The 20,263-nt window shown below is 35.8% G+C and overlaps 2 protein-coding genes across 7 annotated transcripts; one reads left to right on the forward strand and one right to left on the reverse strand.

The window, feature by feature from the left end:
* Nucleotides 1-1,092: 1,092 nt before the first annotated feature.
* Nucleotides 1,093-10,802, reverse strand: fbxo8 (F-box protein 8). 2 transcript variants are annotated; one of them, XM_081362118.1, is made up of 7 exons: nucleotides 10,559-10,773; nucleotides 7,052-7,100; nucleotides 6,752-6,960; nucleotides 6,359-6,485; nucleotides 5,685-5,803; nucleotides 4,931-5,127; nucleotides 1,093-2,920 (listed from the first exon to the last, which is right to left on the reverse strand). In XM_081362118.1, exons 1-7 carry the CDS (start codon nucleotides 10,639-10,641, stop codon nucleotides 2,733-2,735), a joined length of 972 nt encoding a protein of 323 aa, XP_081218244.1. In that variant the 5' UTR covers nucleotides 10,642-10,773; the 3' UTR covers nucleotides 1,093-2,732. The 2 variants fall into 2 exon arrangements, with proteins under 2 accessions (XP_081218244.1, XP_081218243.1); XM_081362117.1 differs by having other exon boundaries at nucleotides 6,752-7,100; nucleotides 10,559-10,802.
* A 242-nt stretch (nucleotides 10,803-11,044) lies between these two features.
* On the forward strand, nucleotides 11,045-19,672 carry cep44 (centrosomal protein 44). Of its 5 annotated transcripts, none has more exons than XM_081362122.1 (11): nucleotides 11,045-11,146; nucleotides 11,319-11,409; nucleotides 13,608-13,644; nucleotides 15,290-15,436; nucleotides 16,612-16,710; nucleotides 16,812-16,955; nucleotides 17,929-18,141; nucleotides 18,572-18,632; nucleotides 18,742-18,836; nucleotides 18,920-18,954; nucleotides 19,068-19,238. In XM_081362122.1, the coding sequence occupies exons 2-11, from the start codon at nucleotides 11,321-11,323 to the stop codon at nucleotides 19,114-19,116; spliced, it is 969 nt and encodes a 322-aa protein (XP_081218248.1). In that variant the 5' UTR covers nucleotides 11,045-11,146; nucleotides 11,319-11,320; the 3' UTR covers nucleotides 19,117-19,238. The 5 variants fall into 5 exon arrangements, with proteins under 5 accessions (XP_081218248.1, XP_081218246.1, XP_081218245.1 ...); XM_081362120.1 differs by having other exon boundaries at nucleotides 11,080-11,146; nucleotides 13,608-13,755; nucleotides 19,068-19,672; XM_081362119.1 differs by having other exon boundaries at nucleotides 11,094-11,239; nucleotides 13,608-13,755; nucleotides 19,068-19,672.
* The last annotated feature ends 591 nt before the right edge of the window (nucleotides 19,673-20,263 follow it).

Raw genomic sequence — 20,263 nt, forward strand, 5'->3', positions numbered from 1 at the left:
ATATATATATATAAATTATTATTATTTATTTATTTATTTTTACAAGACTAGTGTTCCCATATCTCCGTCAACAGAGAAGTGTCAAAATCACAAGGTCTTTGCATTTTCTCTGGGGTGTCAGGTAGACCAGACGCAATTTCAGGCGTCAGAGAGGCTCGCGCTGCTGTTGAGTCAGTTGTATTGATGAAATGCAGTCATAGCGAAGGCATGCAAGGACTTCATCAATCATGCCAAATTATAGCCACAACTCTGCCATTAGACCTGAGAAACATAACGTCACCTCAGATAAACAACATTTTAACTACATGCCTTTGATAAATCCATGGACAAAAAAAAAAAAAAAAGTATGGGCCTGTTGCTATAGGTTAGGTTATCTACTTGCACAGATAACATGCATTTTGATTGAATCAAACTTTTATTGTTTTCACCACTGATGACATATTAGAGGTCGAGCAAAGTAATAAAATGAATCATATGTAGTTTATTTTATTATAGAAGTAGGGGAAACCGAGGCCAGTTGTCATACTTTTTATTTGTTAGAGTAGGCTATAGGTTTATTTTTAAAGATAATTTATGGGCGCATATATCCTAAAAGTTGAGGCTACAAAAACAGCTACTGTTATTTTTTGTTCTCCTAATAGTAACTGCATAAATGTATATCACACAACAACTCGCCCCAACAGAATTTTCAGTTAAATCTACCTTCATTAGCCTTCTTGCCTAAATGTTCGTTATGTGTGTTGAAAGTTTAATTTGGAGGATAAATTTCACAACAATTTTACTTTATATTTAGTGAGTTGCAAACTTTTGTTTGTGACAACTAGCCCCCGTCTACTGCATAATAATCCGATCGGTTATTCAATTTCAAGCAGAAATCAGTACTTCCATTTAAAAGTGAAGTCTCATTAAATCTCTTCATTTGCCCGCCACACATGAACTGGGAAACGATCATTCTTGCGACGTCGATCTTTCTCATGCAGAATAATTTTGAAAGCATTATACAAAGTATTTGAAACAATCGCATTACAGTTTTCTTTGGTCAGAACCAAATGTTTGCTTTTTCTAATTTCCAGGAAGAAATAATCTCATATTACTTTGAAATAGCTTGTTTTAATAAAGGTAGTCGCACAATTTCTGTAAATTCCAATTTCACAAAAAATCATTAATCAATTAATGCAATTTCAAAATTCATAAGTTTTGAAAATGTCGTATTTAAATAAATGCATTGCTTTTGAGCTGCTAAGGAGTGGGCACACATGCACACGTGACTATGCAAGCAGTGACTTTCAAAGTTTTATTTTTTTGATACAATCTATAAGTGCATTAGTCCAGTGTTATCATTCTGAAATCTATACTAAACATTCCTTCTGCTATTTAACTAAGCAGATTTGCTCAAATAGAATTGCATTTTCTGGATAAATACCAAAAGAATTCTGAGCATATAGTGAAAAAAAAAAAAAAAAAAAAAACAGGGAAAGAGGAGCTGTAATCTGTTATTAAAATTACAGTTAATTCAGCACTGGATAACAATGGTCAGAATTATGTAGCATTGTGACATGGTAAATATGCCCCCAAAAAAGTGCAAACGAGAATGAACTCTTTTAATTGAGGGGAAAAACCACAACTCTTAGTTAAAATACTCCAAAATAAATTTTAATGTTTATAAATCTCTATACTTAAATATATACATTATGTGCAAATAAAATGTTCAACATTAAATTAAACTATGCAGAGCGTGTGAATAATAGTATCATTCCTTATTATTGTGTATATCTTGTTTAGTATTTAATCCTCTGTATTGGCACCCAATTGTAGAAAATCGAAATAAAAGACAAATCTGAATAAAAAAAACAAACAAAAAAAAAAAAACCCCACATTTATGAACAGAGCAAATACTTAACCAAAAGACAAAGATGTCCAATTCATTTTTTGGAAAAGTTTCTCTCGAGTACTCAGATGTTCAGATGATTTCATCTGCTTGTATATGAATTATTTGCATGTATATAATTTATATAGGATTGTGAAAAGAAAAAATATTAGAAAGGAAGATGACCAAAAAAAGGTACCAAACCTACGAAACATACGTGATAAAAATTCAGTGCATACAATGTCTCACAGGGTTTTACTCTTCTCAAGGAAGAGGAGACATGTGACAATGCACAAACACAAAGCCTCCTAAAACACGATAGTGCACACAGAGTTCAAATAAAATGCTTTTGTTCATTTTCAATAGTTCTGCTATTTTAGCCGGTCAATCCTTTGATATCACAGTGACTAGATTGAATGTCTTAGACTTGCCTGAATTTTGTAGATATGGCAAAAAAAAGCTGACATTCATTTGAGAGGTTTTCAAATTAGAACGAGGACGAAAATAGATGTCGTTGTAAATATGACGCAAGCCCCATTAAGTCTACATTCAGCTTTAACTGACTTCATAGCTTATCTCATGTCTTCATGTAGCTACATAGTTTTGCATGTTTAAGCAGTTTCTTGTAGGTAAACCTTGTCGCTACCATTGCTAGCCTGCTAACAACTGACTCTTGCTTCGCTGACTCTTCACATTGTGGCCGTCCTCCACGTCTGTAATGCAGCACATCATATCTAGAGCTCATAGGACTTCATTTTAAAATGAGTTCTGAAAGTGTTTCTTCCAGCTTCAAGTGGAATTTTTCCTAGTGCACTGCTAATGCTTTACGTGCCAGCTCTCTCTGACGTGTCAAGCGCTGTAGTGCCTAGGCCGCCACGTGGCCGATCAGATAGATGTTGTCATAGAGGTGGCCTACAAAGTCCTCGCTGATGTTCTGAGCAGCCCGTCGTGTGTTTCGGATAAACTCCCTTTTGGACATCTTGTTCTTTACGTGAGGGCTGGTCAGATCGATGGAGAGAAGGATGAGGGAGTAGCACAGCACGTACACAGCATCTGCAAAACCAGGAGAGAGAGAGAGAGAGAGAGAGAGAGAGAGAGAGAGAGAGAGAGAGAGAGAGAGAGAGAGAGAGAGAGAGAGAGAGAGAGAGAGAGAGAGAGAGAGAGAGAGAGAGAGAGAGAGAGAGAGAGAGAGAGGGGGGGGGGGGTTATGTCATTTTTCATTGTAAAGTTGTAATCCCTACCTCAAATAAAAATGTTTGCATTATGCACAGTAATTATATTTCACAATATTACATTTTAACATAACTGTTCTTTGTTTGAATATATTTAAAAGTGTAATTTAGTCCTGTGATTGCAAATGTGATTGAATTTTCAGCATTATTACTCCAGTCTTTAGTGTCACATGATTCTTCAGAAATAATTCTACTATGCTGATTCGGTGCTCAATTAGTATCAATTATTATTGGTGCTGAATTATTAATAATGGTTCATATTATTAACAATGTTGAAAACTGTTTTTACTGCTTTTATTAATATTTTTGTGGAAACTGTGACACGTTTTTTTCAAGATTGTTTGATGAATAGAAAAAAGTAAAAAAAGAAGAAAGAAAAACAGCATTTATTTGAAATAGAAATCCTTTGTAACATTATAGATGTCTTCACTGGCACTTGAATCAATTTAATTTATTGGTTAAATTACAGTATATATATATATATATATATTTTTTTTTTTTTTAGTGTTGGGCAAAGATTAATCGCATCCAAAATAAAAGTTTGTGTTTGCATAATATATGTGTGTGTACTGTGTATAATTATTTTGTATATATAAATACACACATATGCATGTATTTATTTAAGAAATATTTGCATGTATATACTGTATATATATTTATACATAATTTATATTATATATAAATATAAATAATTTTTATATAAATAAATAAAAAATCTTAAATATATACATGCATATGTGTGTATTTATATATACAAAATAATTATACACAGTAATACACACACACATATATTATGCAAACACAAACTTTTTTTTTTGGATGCGATTAATCGTGATTAATCTTTGCCCAGCACTAATATATATATATATATAAAATAACTTAATTGCCCCAAACTTTTAAATGGTAGTGTATCACTGTTTCCACAAAATATTAAGCAGCACAACTGTTTTCAACATTAATAATAAGAAATGCATTTTTTTTTTGCAACAAATCAGCATATTAGAATGATTTCTAAAAGATCATTACTCATGATTTCTCAAAATCATCATGACACCGAAGACTGCAGTAATAAAAATTCAGATTTGCCATTACATGATACATTAGATTACATTATATAAATTATATTTGATAATATATTCAAATGCAAAACAGTTATTGATGTAAGAATATTTTACAATATTTCTGTTTTTACTGCATTTTTTTCATCAAATAAATGCATTAATTAATGATTCTATTCAATTAATTAATTAATTAGTCCAAACTTTTGACTGCCAATATATATATAAATATATGTTGAAATGGAAACAATGTGAGAAGAGCAAAACTCGGCTTGAACTCTGTCAGTAATTTATAATAAATCTTTCTGCTTGTACAGTAGCACACATGCACTACAAGTCACATGTTATTGCAGGCGGTAACTCTGATTGGTTGGACTCAACACAGGGTCCTCTTCTGCTAACACTTTAAGCCAGTGGGCTTAGCTCGGCTTTAGAAGCAAACGGCAGTGTTAGTACAAGGATTTCTCACATGTTGCTCTATACAAAGACAAGATCATGCAGATCTGCAGCTAATAAAAGATGGTTGATTCAAATCAATACACGACAATAATCCTGCAAGTTGTGATTTGCATGTACCACAATTAGAACCAGTACTTCAACTTTAATTGTTGCCTATGGCAAAAATCTGTGAACGTCACTTGTGGCATGCTGTACATGTCTGACACCGAGCAAAGCAAACCACCGTGATCTTGATGTAGCAATTACACACTAAATCACATCGTAGTATAAGTGCCGTTCTGGCATCTGTAATGACTTTGCTGTAGTTCACTTACCAGGACTTAAGCCCACTTCCCGGACCAAAGTGGGGTTGCAGGCACAGAAACGATGAGAAAACTTAGTGATGAGGGTCTCCAGGTACTCGCCCCGCTCCTCCGGGGCATGAATGTGTCTGAAGAAGTCCCTCAGTGCATTAGGGAGGAACTGGTTACTAAAATTATGAAGTGTGACCAACTCATCCAGGACATCTCGCCTGTAATCGCAGGGAAACTTAATCAACATTTTTAGTTATTATCAGTAGCAGAATATTATATGAGATATGCATGCAATTTACACACACACACACACACACACACACACACACACACACACACACACACACACACACACACACACACACACACACACACACACACACACACACACACACACACACACACACACACACACACACACACACACACACACACACACACACACACACACACACACACACACACACACACACACACAACTACATTGTTAAAAGCGCTATATAAATGAAGATGACTTGATTTGACTTGACACACAGACACACAGACACACACACACACACACACACACACACACACACACACACACACACACACACACACACACACACACACACACACACACACACACACACACACACACACACACACACACACACACACACACACACACACACACACACACACACACACACACACACACACACACACACACACACACACACACACACACACACACACACACACACACACACACACACACACGTGAAAAACAAACCGTTCATCAAGATAATTCCGCAGCATCTTCCAGTTGAGCATTCTGGTATAGAATATAAACTTGGCAATTTCCTTCGGGTGGTCCAAAAGAATACCTCTGAACATGAAGTAACTGATACCCTGAATGAAAGAACCCACAAAAAAACAGGGTGTGGGGATTAGGGGAAAAAGTGAAGGAGGGGGCGAGCTTTTTTGCCAGACACCGCGGTTTAGTCCGGAGCAAGGCTATCGCATGTCCTTTAAGTGGACAGCTAAAGCTTTGCTAATCTAACCTAAGACACGAGCGAGGGGGAGTCAAGACATTCAAATGCATCTTTGAACAGAAATTATGTTTTAAGAGCAGCTTGCATGAGAGAAAAGCCATTCATTTCGTTTTAATCCGGGTTGTGGTCTAAAAGCCTATGTCATGGACCATTATTCATTCTAGGTGAGCTTGTAAAAATAATATATTTAGTCTGCAGTATGAGCATTGCCCGGTTATGTGGGAATTTACAGGGTGGAGGAGGAAACCGTCATATTAATCATAGCTGAGGTTGGTCAGAATTGTGTTTCCAAAGCACACTGTGGCTATGATCATTTCTCTGTTCTTCGCCCGTTTAAACATTAAATGGCTCGGTCTCTAATTACAGACACATTATTGTGGTGAGACAGAACAAAAGTTTGTAGTTTTTGTACCTCTTGCGGGTTGGCGTTGAAGGTTAAACTTCCTTCATCTAATTCCATGTAGAGCTTTCTATAGGAAAATCCATATGGAAGCCTTCGATTATATATGGAACAGTGACCCCAAGTGGACTTGCACAGGCTAGAGGGCAGACAAAGAAAAACAAAGCAGTTGAAGAGGAGGAATGCTAAAATATAAAACACACAATTAGTGGAAAAATAGGTAATGTCCCTATTTGTATGTATTTCATAAAAGTGGGAAATCTAAGAGCTGAAATAATGAATACAGTTTAGTTTGCATCAAATCCATTGAAAGAAACATTATCCTCCCTCATACAGTTCTCCGTGAATTATTATTGAGAAAATACTGAGATGACATTTTATATGGAAGCCAAACGCATCACTGACCCCTGCCACAGGTACTCATCGCTGCCCAAGTCCTGCCACACACAGGAGGCCAGGCACAGGTCGGTAGCATTCAGGTAGGAGAGGATGGTGATGCTGAGTTCGGGCGGCAGCATCTCAAGATCGATGAAGCCCTGCTCCTCTTTGCCCCTGCGGACGCGCAGCAGGTGGCTGATGTCGGAGCCGGGGACCTGGCACTGTGGCGTACGGCGCTGCTGCAGCGGTTCAGACAGCGGGGGACCCATCCTTCGGCCCTGCTCTCTCTCCTGCTGGAGGAAGCACTGTTCACTGTACTGCTGCTGCAGCTGCTGGTTCCTCACCACCCTCCACAGAACCTGACCCATCTGCAGATCTGAAAAAATGTCATTGCAGCTTAATGCATTAAAATAGTATACTTGTATAAAAGTTTGTGTAGCTTGAGAAAAAAAAAAATCCACTACATGAAAAGCTACATTTTTTGCAGCCATTACTACAGTTTTCAGTGTCACATGATCCTTCAGAAGTCATTCTGATATTCTGATTTGGTGCTCAAGAAACACTTATTATTATCATGTTGAAAACAGTTTTGCTGTTTAATATTTTCGTGGAAACCATGATACCCTACAATTTTTAAAATTGTAGTGCAAGTAAGATAAAAAAAAAAAGATATTAATACTTTTATTCAGCAAGGACACATTATATTGTTTGAAAGTGACAGTAAAAACATTTATAGTGTTACAAAATACTTCTATTTCAAATCAATTAACTTTTTAAACTTTCTATCCTGAAAGAAAATGCATCACTGTTTAAACGTACAGTATAGGATTTTTCGCCACTAGGGGTCGCTGACCTATTTACAATAACAAAGGCGTAGTTTGATGACGCAACATCTGCTAAGAATTATGGATCTTGTCGTCAACGTCAAGCCGACCGATCTAATAATGTTTATGGATGACTGAATACATCGATGCTTTTATCATGACTGTGATATGAAGCAGTTCGGGATTGCTAAGAGACAGCTATCAGCTCCACACGCGACGCGAGTCCCGCGGATATAAAAGGAATATGGACAATTCATTCTACCGAACTGAATTCGCAGAATTCTCATTCACAGGTCAGTTTATTAGACAAATTAAACTTGTGAGGTAACACAGCGCTGTTTCACTTGGTCTAACATTACACTATCACACTAAACTGCATTTGAGTGTTGAAAAGTATGTGTTAGTTTGTCTGTATGAGACTAGCAGTAAGCTAAATCAACATTAGAATAACATACAGATCATATTCTAACATTTTATCATTGTTGAACTATATAACATTGATTAGTTTTATGTAAATGTGCTCACCTGTTAAATAAAGTACATGTAGGAGCGGTCGAAGTCTTGGACGTGGAGCTCTCGTTTATATACTGTCTATGGGAGCTCTCGGCATCTCGAAAACACCGCGCTGATATTGATTCTCGTTTTAGTTCTCCTTTTTTATCCAAAGTCTGCTTGCCATGGTCCGTAATGTTTGAACGAAACAACAACAGCGTGCAAACAGACATTACGAACTACACAGTTGTCCACATCTGTCGCTTTGGTTACTATCAGAGGGCTCTGGTTCATAGCTCTGGTTGCCATGGCAGCACGAGCGGAAACCAGGGACAACGCGGATATGACGGCATTAGCGGCAACAAAACGGAAATAAAGAAACGGGACGTTTCTCGAATTAAATTACAAATTTCTCCTGGTTTGAAAGTTGTTGGAAACAGTCGGGATAATGTAAGTACACAACTAAAAAAAATATATAACATAGATATCGTGATTTTTGCTATTTTTAAAGCAAAAAAGTTACATATTGTGCCTTTAAGCAGCAAAAACGGTTTTCAACACTGATAATGATAATAAGAAACCTTATTAATAATTGAGCACCAATAATAATTGAGCATCAAAAAAATTGAGCATACTATAATGATTTTTGAAGGATCATTTGACACTGAAGACTGGAGTAATAATGCTGAAAATTCAGATTTACAATCACAGGAATAAATTACATTTTAAAATATAGGCTATTTAAATAGAAAACAGTTATCTTAAACTGTTATAATATTTTTTCAATAGTGCTATTTTTACTCTATTTTACATGACATAAATTCAGCCCTAGTTAGCATAAGAGACTTCTTAAAAACTAAAAAAAACCTTGATTATTCCAAACGTTTGATCAGTAGTGAAAATAAGTTTTTCAACTATAAATTCCAGTTTGAAATTGAGTCAAATTATGTCACTGAGTTCCTGCATTACAGCTCAGCTGTAGACCTGTTCGTGAATATTAAAAAAACTGAAGTATACTACACATGCAACAGATTTCGATTACTAAGAGTTCATGTCTTGGATCAGTTTCTGTTTTTGATTTCATATACATTAGGCAGGAGAAGCTGATGTAATCTCAGCGCTCACATTTGATACGCACAAGCTGCTTTTATTCCCCGTTTCACTGAGAGCTTTTGTAAATCTTATAATCTCACATTGTATTTATTTATTTATTATTAAAGGAAAGCGTTGTGTATTAAGCCTTTTAGCCCTCTGCCTTCTTTTCCTACAAACTAAACCAGAGTAATCCAGAGGCCTCAAACTCTCAGCACATCGTTTCTGTTAGGTCCCCGAATCCTTGCATTATCCGGCAGAGCAAAACAGCCCAAAGGAAACTGTTTTTACTGCTTGTGTGCAGTAGTCTGCTGGGAAATAAAACCCCTGATGGCAGCTTTATCTCCACTGCAGTAGCACTAGCCTAATCCTCTCTCCGAGATATGCATTAAGCCTTTTTATGTGGCCCTGTCTGACTCCCTCCCTCCAAGGGCCTTTCTCTCTAAAACATATCTCAGTCTATGAGAAGCCTTGCTATTCTTGTCTTTAATGGCCTCTTGAATGCTCTCTCGGGTCACTTTCTTTGTCGCAGAGTCTCTATGACAGCTTTTTTCATATATGACATATTACTTATTCGGGACTGACGTAATGCTCCTTGGCATTCTGTAGGAGGAGCTTGGGAATTCTTAGACCTGCCTTAAACATGGAACGGAAATCTGAACAAGGTCAATGAACTCTTACAAGCAATTTCCCTCTGCTTTGCCTAAGGGCAGAAGCGGTTCTTAAATCATTACAAAACATTTGCGCTTATTAAAGTTATATAATGAACATCTTTTATTTATTTTCTTAAATGGTGGATTAGCTCATCTAACTCTTGTCTTTCTATTAAAAGTGAAAGCAAACAGGTCTGGCAACTCCATGCATGTTCTAGCCTAATTGTGTTACTCTTGAAACACACACACACACAAAAAAACTATTTACAGTAAACTGAGACAATACAAGCTGGAAAGAACAGCTATACAAGAATATCACAAAAGCACAATTTACAGGATCTAAAAATACATTTTGGATCAATTGAAAAGTATTTAAAACGTAGTTTAACCCTAACCTAATTTGTCTGCCTTTATTTGCATTGTGTCAGTAGCCTTTCAGATTTCTGCCCAAACAAAGGAGAACTCATCTTACACATTATAAAAGTACAACAAAATATTAGCACAATATCTGAAACTGTGAATTATAAAAACATATATTATTTAGTGAGATGACTGACGTACAAATCGAGGTTTTCTACCGTTTGTATTTTTTAAGCTATGGGTCCTCTATCATGTTTGTCTGAGGCACAAAGTCCCGCCTCGCTCTAAAACAATTGGTTGGAATACCAATTTGACACATAAACTCGAACTCTGATTGGCTGTTGCGATAAAACGCTTCTGTTTTTATTTTCGCAGCGTCAATCGCTCTAAGCAGCAGCAGCACCAGCACCCACCTCTGTGTATATGAAACACTTCTACCGCCGCCGCGACGAAATGAGTTGCTAGTGATCTGCCAGTGTCTCACGGATGAAATCATCTCAGTCTTTTAACAAGAGCCCAGGACAGCCATCTTGACAGCTCCTACGCTGCTGATCGAGGTGAGACAGTCCTGTGACACTATCATTCATCAGTCCACTCGCTCCTCCCGTCTGTCTCTCCGCCTCCTCGAACACTCTGGCCAGACTGACGTTTCTTGTTATTGGTGGAAGTGACGCAAATCGTTCAGAGTAAATCAAACACAGGTACATACAGTTGCACTTTCGATCGAAATGTTTTCTGTCATAAAAGACATACATAAAATGAATAAAGGGATGAAGTTAATAAAAATAAATACATTAATAAATGCGTGAATTAATTAAAATACACGAGTAAATTAATAATTTCATGAAACTGCATGTGACAAATTTGAATGTGCTTTTAAAACCTAAAAGAAGCAAGCTAAGACAAGAATGTGTAGAAGTGAAACAAAGGATTGAACCGTCGTCTCCTGGCGCATAGAAACCTGATAGAAACCAATAAAAACAACCCCGGATATTTCAGCGGTAAAAACAAAAGGGAGGAATTAGCAATAACTGTTTAACTATAAAATACAACCATCGGCAAGACAGTTGTTACTGTATTACAAACGCAAATAAGTGCGAAATTTAATCAACTAATGCAAAATATGTACTTGTTGTGTACTATAACTCCTAATGAAATCCTCTGACATTACAGAGATGGGCACTGGTGATTTGAAAGGATGTCTAAGAAAGCTGGAAGCCTCTCTCCGTTCTCTGAAGTATCCGAGAGAAGTGGACTATCAAAGGTATGATGAATTTTAAACCAATAGTTCAATCAAATATTTTAAGTTATATATATATTTATATATATTTAAACACGTAAAATCATATTTAAAAAAAAAATCATTTTAAAAATTCAATTTTAAAAATTAATTTGCCAAATTATTCGCATGGAAATACGGGAATTCAAAATGCACCATGGCAGAGTGAGCATTTTATAAATCTCCATTCTTGTACTGAATGCATGTTAGCACTTTATAAAATAAGATTAGTGTTTATACTCTAAATCTTATCTTAAAAGTCACCATGAAATCAAAATGTACAAGTCGTATTTATTTCATGGAATATTGCAGTATTTATTATAAATGATTGATCTGTGCACATAATTATTATTATTTTAATTTATCTGCCCTTATTATCTTTAATCAAAATAACTTCCCCTTCCTCTCTCTTCTCTTCTCTTCTCTTCTCTTCTCTTCTCTTCTCTTCTCTTCTCTTCTCTTCTCTTCTCTTCTCTTCTCTTCTCTTCTCTTCTCTTCTCTTCTCTGATGATGTGTTTACTGGCACGAGGGTGGGACACATGTCACTCACATGAGAACACAGCAATAGCAAACCACAACCATCCAATCAATTCCCAATGGACAAAATCAAGTCCCGCCCTACATTTTTTACTTGTTGGAGACTCTGCATTCATACGTCAAAATAGGGAAGGAAACACTATAGCACCTTCTGTTTTACGTCCACTTTAAGATTCTTTGGATTTTGTACATGCTACCCTTGTAGATATTGCTCTTCTTGTGTGTCGCATTTACATTTATGCATTTGGCAGACACTTTTATCCAAAGCACTTACATTGTATACACTTTATCAGATCATGCATTCCCTGGGAATCAAACCCATGACATTGGCGTTGCTAGCACCATGCTTTGCAGTTTGAGCCACAGGAATATTGCATGTCACGAATGTGGATGGGGTAAAAGGAAGGCCTAATTGTCCTATGATGGTTAGCAGCATTATATAAAAGTTAACACTATGTTACGAGCGAACATCAGGCCATTGACAATGAGTCCAGGCCTTTTATGTCTTTGATAGAGGTTAAGAAAGAAGCCTTGGCTTGCTGAGTGGCTATGTGAAGTAGTTAATCAGCTGTGTGGAAATAGAAAAAAAAGTTTTATGGTTAGGTTAGATTAAAGATTAATCGTTAAAAGATCACAATCTCGATTCAAACACCCACACAATCTCATTCCTAAATGGCATTGATTCGCCTGTGTCTATTAAACCTTTGACAAAATCACACCGGAACATTCAAATCTGAGTTTGCGCTGCCGCTGAACACGAACAGTCTTTTTAACCACAGTTTCGTTATTTCTGTGTTACAAATATTCAAATTATCACACAAGTGGGATACAAGTTTATAGTTCGGATAAAAAAATGTCTACGGTAACGTTAAAAGTGTATTTGTCATTGAATCATTCATTCAAGAGATTTGTTCAAAAACGCTGATTAAACGCCTTTGATTCTTAAAGTAGGTTTTTAGATATTTTCCCCTGAACCTAAATTAAGTAAATAAGGAGACCTCCTCCTTTAATAAAATCTGACCACACTGACATTAGATACAAGTCTCATTCACTTCCCACAGTTCCCAGCCTTTATGAATGCGTAGCTCTTCTGAATTCATTTTGCACATGCAGTCAGCAGAGATGATATGCGGGATGTATTTCATTAGACATTAACGCCCCCCAATTCTACCCCCACTTTTTTGGCCTACCTAGACTTTAAACATCTTGACTCGCGTAAACATCCAAAAGGGGGGTCTGCCAGTGTTTCATGTCCCATATTTTGTTTTGAAGTTTGGGAAGTTGAAGACTTGTCCCGAGCCTCTCCAATGCTGAGCTATTTTGTAAACATGCTTTACAAAAACCAGCTCCGTTCCTCCACCAGGATCTCAAGCTGCACATCAGATGCTCAGTGAAGAGGTTTTGATGTGAGATGCATCAAACACAGCATTCTTCTCTGAAAGACAGATCCGTTTGGCTTGTACGTGCTGGAGATGATCCAGAAAAATGACTTAATTTGACTCCAGCACGATACTCAAAATGGCTTGCAGACATGTTATAAAACTTTATTTGTTTTAAAACCTATATATGGTGTTGATTTTGTAACACTTTTTAGTTGTTTGTCAGTGCAAGTGCTTTATAATTTGATGTTGTGTTTACTCTTCCAGATTGGCTGTGGGAGATCCATCAGCGTGTCTTCCTATTGTGAGCTTTACCTTCACGTCCTTTTCCCCCTCACTCACTGAGCACCTGGTCGATTATGGTGTGGAATTAACCGGAATGAATGATTTACGATTTATTGAGAATGTTTACAAGGTGAATTGCACGAATGTAGCTTATTAAATATTATTTTTATGTAGCTTGTTATTGAATAGGATGAAAAGGGATAATTCATCAAATAAAATTCTGTCATTGCTAACTCTTCATTTCTTTTTCTGTGGAACATAAAAGAAAGATATTTTGATGTGTTCCTTTTTGTCATTTCTATGAAAGTCAGTGGTCGCCAAAACTGGTCACCAACATTCTTCAAAATATCTTATTTTGCATTCAACAGAAAAACAAAAAAAGTATACCTAGGTTTGAAACAACACGAAGGTGAGTAAATAATTGTAATTTTTGGGTGAATTATCCCTTTAAACTCTTGTGTTTAACAAATTGAATCACAGTTCAGTTAAAAGGCTATTTAATACAGCTAACATGGTTTAGCTATTGGATCATTTTCATTTGAAATCAAGAACAGATCTTTATTAGCATGCATGTTTGTGATATTGCAGCCCCTTTAAATTTGACTTTTACAAACTGTTTGCCGTTTCATTCAAGAGCTAGTGGTTTTGAGGAGGTGGTTGTTTTAAATGGATCAAAGTGGTCGGAGTTGCTTTGTTTCAGTTATGAGGACAGAAAGTTCATTTTTGAGGTAAAAAATTATAGAGTTTAGAGCTATGACCGAACCAAGTCAATGATAATGTTTTTCACGTCTCCTTTAATGAGGTGGATTTTTTTTTCATTTTTTTTTATGAAAAGCAATTTCACATGTATTTAAACTTACAAAGCCATGCTTTATGTTGCCTAATAGCCATATATACTGGCACTGTCCCTGATCTCAGAGGGTTTTAACCCCCAAATCAGAAACGCAGGTCTCTTCCAGAGCTCTGTGATTCGGAGCATCTGTAGCCCCGTTCTCCGGCATTCAGATGTTCTGGCAGCTCTTCTCCACCAAGTCTTGAGTAATTAAAATTCTCTGCTCACGTCTCTCTCCTGCAGTGAGAGAACACAAAAGGAGGCTTGCCTTCATGTTGGTCCAATTCATCTGATCTCAAATGAACTCAAAGCTCATTCTGTACGTTTAACCGTTGGACTGAAGAGCTGATCTGTCTTTTGACTCTTCCTCCTGTTCATTGACCTTTCGTGCAGTTCGGAAAGTTCTGGCCTTCGTCCCGGGATCATCTGCGGAGTCAGACTGCAGCTCAAGTGAAATATTCTGGGGGGAATTAGTGGTCTCAGTATATTACCTTTAGGGCCTCGATGGCATTTGCTAAAAATTAGAGTTGTAACAGGAAAGTAATGTTTCGCAGTTCTATCATATTTTTCCAGTCATCATTTTTCCCTTTGCGCTACAGCTCATTGTTTACATCTGGCTTAGTCCTCCTGTGATTAGTCTTGGTGGCTCCTCTGGAGTTCCTCCTGTACCAGAAATTCTACAAATCAATTTTTTTGTTTGTGATTTTAATCCACTGAGGGGATAATTTCCTTTCAAGTCCTTTAATATGTTAAACCCCTGAAGTTGTAATATTTAGTTTAGCACTCTTTGTGTTGTATCTGCATTTTCATGGGAAAATCTCTTAAAATGTAGGTCTTGCGGGATGTTTTCAGCTATAAGCCGTTGTTGACCAAACAGCAGTTTCTTCAGTTTGGCTTTGCTGAGAGGAAAGTCACCATTCTCTGTGATATCATTGGCCTTATTCTCAACAAGCACAAAGAACTGACAAAAGAAAGCAAGGTATCTAATTTTTTTTTCTAATATAGAGATAAGCGATACTGATATATAGCGATATCGAAATAGGTACCATTTCAGTTATCAGCCAATATTAGAGATTGTTTTATTTAAAGGGTTCACCCAAAAATGGAAATTCTGTCATCATTTACTCTCCCTTATGTCTTTCCAAACCCATAAGAATTTTGTTCATATTCGGAACAAAAATGAGACATTTTGAATGAAATCTATATAGAAAGATTTTAACCCCGCTGTTGACAGTCTACGCAACTACCACTTTGACGCTTCAGAAAGTTCATAAAGAGAAACTAATTCATATGAATTAAGTGGTTTAGTCAAACTTTTCTGAAAAGACTCGATCGTTGTGTATGATGAACAGATTGAATTTATGCTTTTATTCACATTTAAACATTGTTGAGCGATCATAAACAGAAGCTCAACCATAACTGATTAAAACAGTAACCTTATTGGTTCTTGCTGAAGCTTAAATGTGCTGCGTAACACACGGGAGTGAACCTCATTGGTTCTTGCACGTCAAGCAAGCATGTTAGAGCTTCTGTTTACCACGTCTGATGTGTGAGTTGATGAATGTTTATATGTGAATTAAAGCCTAAATTCGATCTGTTTATCAAATAAAGTGATTATCTCTTCAGGAAATTTGGACTAAACTGCTCAAAAATCTCATATTTCATTAAAAACTATTTTCATTTGTGTTCTGAACATGAACAAAAGTCTTACAGGTTTGGAACAACATGAGGGTGAGTAAATGATGACATAATTTTTGGGTGAACTAACCCTTTAGATTCGATAATTAATTTTGCATTCTCATTTCCCCTATTTTTACTTTTACGTTTTTACATTTGCTGTCATCTGTCACTTAAAGTTAATCTTTAAAAACACTAATATTAAATACAATTTTTAACATATTAAATAACACTGTTAAATGTAATCTTTAGCAAATATAAAAATTATTATTTATTTTTCATATTTACGTACTGTTGTGATGCCTAAATTCACTTGTAGCATTTAAAATGATTTTAGTTTTAATCTACAGTATTTCGAGAAAATATGCTAGAATTTTAATATCAGACATTTATTGGTTATTGGCCATATTGTATTTATTTATGTTTATTATTTATATTTTTATATTTTAATTGAATAAACAGCAAATTGTCTTACAGCATGTCAGTAAGCCAAAGAGAAGGCTTCAGTTGAAGAGCTGCATTAAAAATGAGATCCCTTCTCCTGAGAGTAACTCACTGGTGTCAACAGCCCTGACAGTAAGTGTAAACATAATTGACAGTAAAATAAACTTAATTGATTTGATGATGATGATGATGATGATAATTATTGTTCTTATATCTGCTTCTTTCCCTCTTAGGTACCTCAGAAGCAGCCACTGGTAGAAAGGCATCTTGGCAGCAGCTCAGCACCAGCTCAGATCAGACGCTGCTCAGATGAGCAGCCACAGCAGGAAGAGGAAACAGAAGATCTTGAGGATTCGCCTCAGACTACAGATTCCACTGTGAGTGCGCATCCTGCAACACATGTACACACAGGGCGGTGCATGAGTTATCATCTAGTTGAGAGCACATTATGCACCAACTAGTCAGCTTTAATGGTCGAAAGAAAGTACTATGAGAAACTTGGTCTCTTATCATAAGCAGTTGCAGTGTTATTTTCTACACAGCAGACCATGGTGTTAATAGAAATACTTTTTTTTTAAAGAATATTTTGAAAATCTTGATGTTTTTTTTTTGTTTTGTTTTTTTCATATTGTTCATCTATTTATTTATTTTCCAAAAGGAAAACGTGGTTGTTAATTTTAGATTTTTTTTTCTAAACCATTATTGATGATAACAATATGGTGATTTAAATAAAATATACATTTAACATACACTAACACTACAGTTCAAAAGTTTGTGGTTGGAAATGAGTCTCTTATGCTCACCAAGGCTGCATTTTTTGGATAAAAAATACAGTAAAAACTTATATTGTATGCAATATTGTGAAATATTAGAACAATTTAAAGATAATTTTCTTTCATAATAGATTAAAAATGTGATTTATTCCTGTAATGGTAAAGCTGAATTTTCAGCATCATTACTTCAGTTTTCAGTCTCACATGATCCTTCAAAAATCATTCTAATATTCTGATGTGGTGCTCAAGAACATTTCTTATTATCAATGTTGAAAACAGTTGCTCATTTTAAATGTCTTTACTGTCACTTTTGATCAATTTAATGCATTTATTATATATTATAATTATTATTTTTAAATCTTACTGACCCCAAACTTTTCAACGGTAGTGTACGTCATACACATTGTAACTTTAATTAATTAAATTTTTTTGGGTAATCATTTGCTCTTTTTGTGTGTGTGTGTGTGTGTTGTGGAACTAAACTACACAATTACTCAAATTGCTAATTCCTACACACAAGCATCTGCAAAATTCTGACCTTGTTCAATCCACTCTAATGCACATGGGGTCTCTTTAGGATTGTGTGTTAGAGAGCCGGCTGAGGGGCGTGGAGGTAAGTCTTCTGGAGAGTGTTGGCAGACTGGAGCAGCGATTGGCCCTCATGGAACACAGGATACATGCTCTGGAGAAAAGCTTGGCTGGCAAGATTATCATCGAGAGCAACCAGTGGGAGAACTTGGAGAGTCGCGTGCTGCTGCTGGAGACCAGGCTGGCGCTGACCTCAGCACAGGTATGGGGAGTTTAACATCTTTTTGGAAGTTAAATTTCAATTTATTTTGCAATTGTGGCATAATGCTGTTTTCTCCCAAAACTCACTTTGATGATCAAGCTTGCGTTACGGGATGAAAAGCAGTGACAGTCAGCACAGATACACACACTATAGCAAAGCTCTCACGTTTCAGTTTAGAAGTCGGAAAATATGTTGTTTTATGAGGACTGCAAACCACTTTAGAGGTCAGATTCCAGTCTACAGCAACTGATTTGTTCAGGAAAACAGAATTTTGTTGCAATTTAATATCGTAATATAACAGTTCATGGGTGTGTTGTTTTGTTTTGCGATTTGTTTTAAAATGGCAAGTTGGCATTGCATCTCTTGAGAAGTAATGAATATAAATATATGTGTTATATGGTGCTCACAAAAGTTTTCTCTACTACTATAGGGTCTAACTTCACAAGATGGGGTCTTCAACTCAGGCAGGGTTGAACTTAAAGAGAATACAGGTACTTCGCAATGTTTTAGATTTTTAATTTGAATAATTTGAACAATTTAAATAAATGAAATATTTATAAAATCTCAAATATTTTTCTTTTTCTTTTGTATCTGTTAAAGTATCTGCAAGTGGCTTTTCTACTGTGATTCAACCACCATCTGACATCAGTGATAATGGGCATGTTCTAGCCACTTCTCCTCCAACAGCTACCCAGGTGACCATCCATCCATTATCTCATCTTATTTTCAAGAGAAATTTGTTTAATAACTATTGTATATTTTTCTTCCAATTTTTTAGAATTTTAAAGAAAGGCTGGACAGAATAGTTTTTATGTAAGTGTTGTAATTTTATGAAACGTAATAAATAGTTTCATATTTTGCTTGAAAAATGGTCGCTTAGACAAAGACTACACATCAATACATTTTTTGTTCCTTTCCCATTTCAGGATGAAGGATACAGCTAACATTCTGCAAAACATAGAACCGACAATGTGAATTTGATCTCAGTCCAAGTTTAAAAAAAAATTGTCATCATTTACTCACCCTCACCTTATTCCAAACCTGTGTGTTGTTTTTCATTTTTCTGAGAAATAAGTAAATAAAATTCAGTTTATAAAAGTTTATAAATTATGTTTGCTTTGCTCTTACTATACAGTAAACCCACATTGTGATCAGAAGTGGTCAAACTCCAAAATGGGGGAAAAAAGTATCATAATAACAGACCATGTGACTTGTGTGCTATATTTTTTCCTGGCTTTATGACAGACTTTGTGATCAACAGAACAAAATTGTAATTAATTGGAAACTTTGCTCAACACTGTAGCTTTCAAATCACATATGGCGCCTGCGCATCACATCTGGTTAGATGTCAATGTCATCATCAGTCGTCATTGGTTCTTGTGTCTCGTGATCAAATGTTGTGAGTCTCACATGTAGCACCATATTTGATTTAAAGTTTGATTTGAGAAGTGAGATTTTCACTGAAAAACACCTAAATGTCAGTCTGTTCCTCATACATTTTTTTTTTGTATTAAAATGATAGTATTTCTATATATTTTTGTCCATTTTGGAGCTTGATTTACATGATCACTATGGAAAACGAGCTGTGTGAAGTGTTCCACTGAAAAAAACAGCATTCAAGACTGGAACGAGTAAAGGGTGAGGAAAATATTCTTATTATTATTTGTTGGGTGAACAATATTTCACCTTATGCCAATATATATATATATATATATATATATATATATATATATATATATATATATATATATATATATATATATATATATATATATTACCTTATGCCTTCCAATTGATTCTACAGTTTCATTGACATGCAAATAAAGTGCCTTGTCCTCTAGATGTCACTGCTACCCAAGTAAAACCTAATGGTGAATTAGTCTATGGCGCCCTCTGTGGTCAGTGTTTTGTATTGCACTCTGTGAAAGCAACATCAGCCCATTGACACAACAGTTGTGCATTTACTTGAATATCAGGTAAAGTAAAGGTGTATAATGACTGGGTGATGTCTGTGCGTTAATATTAATGGCATGTATTTGTTATTGTACGATTCTTTCTTTAGCACATGCTCTGAAAAAGGGGAATAAAGTCTGAATGTATGACGTTTAATGTAGTTAAAGTA

This window comes from Scardinius erythrophthalmus, assembly GCF_964197995.2.
Source record: "Scardinius erythrophthalmus genome assembly, chromosome: 3".
NCBI classification, from domain to species: domain Eukaryota; kingdom Metazoa; phylum Chordata; class Actinopteri; order Cypriniformes; family Leuciscidae; genus Scardinius; species Scardinius erythrophthalmus.

What these genes read in the sequence shown, in the direction of transcription:
- fbxo8 (XM_081362117.1), bottom strand. Translation starts at nt 7,092, where the DNA reads ATGGGTCAGGTTCTGTGGAGGGTGGTGAGGAACCAGCAGCTGCAGCAG. An exon ending in TCAACGCCAACCCGCAAGAG is followed by an intron (nt 5,804 to 6,358) that starts GTACAAAAACTA and finishes TCTTTCATTCAG; the next exon opens with GGTATCAGTTACTTCATGTT. An exon ending in GGAAGTGGGCTTAAGTCCTG is followed by an intron (nt 2,921 to 4,930) that starts GTAAGTGAACTA and finishes CTGGTTTTGCAG; the next exon opens with ATGCTGTGTACGTGCTGTGC.
- cep44 (XM_081362120.1), top strand. Translation starts at nt 11,321, where the DNA reads ATGGGCACTGGTGATTTGAAAGGATGTCTAAGAAAGCTGGAAGCCTCT. An exon ending in AGAGAAGTGGACTATCAAAG is followed by an intron (nt 11,410 to 13,607) that starts GTATGATGAATT and finishes TTACTCTTCCAG; the next exon opens with ATTGGCTGTGGGAGATCCAT. An exon ending in CTCAGACTACAGATTCCACT is followed by an intron (nt 16,956 to 17,928) that starts GTGAGTGCGCAT and finishes GGGTCTCTTTAG; the next exon opens with GATTGTGTGTTAGAGAGCCG.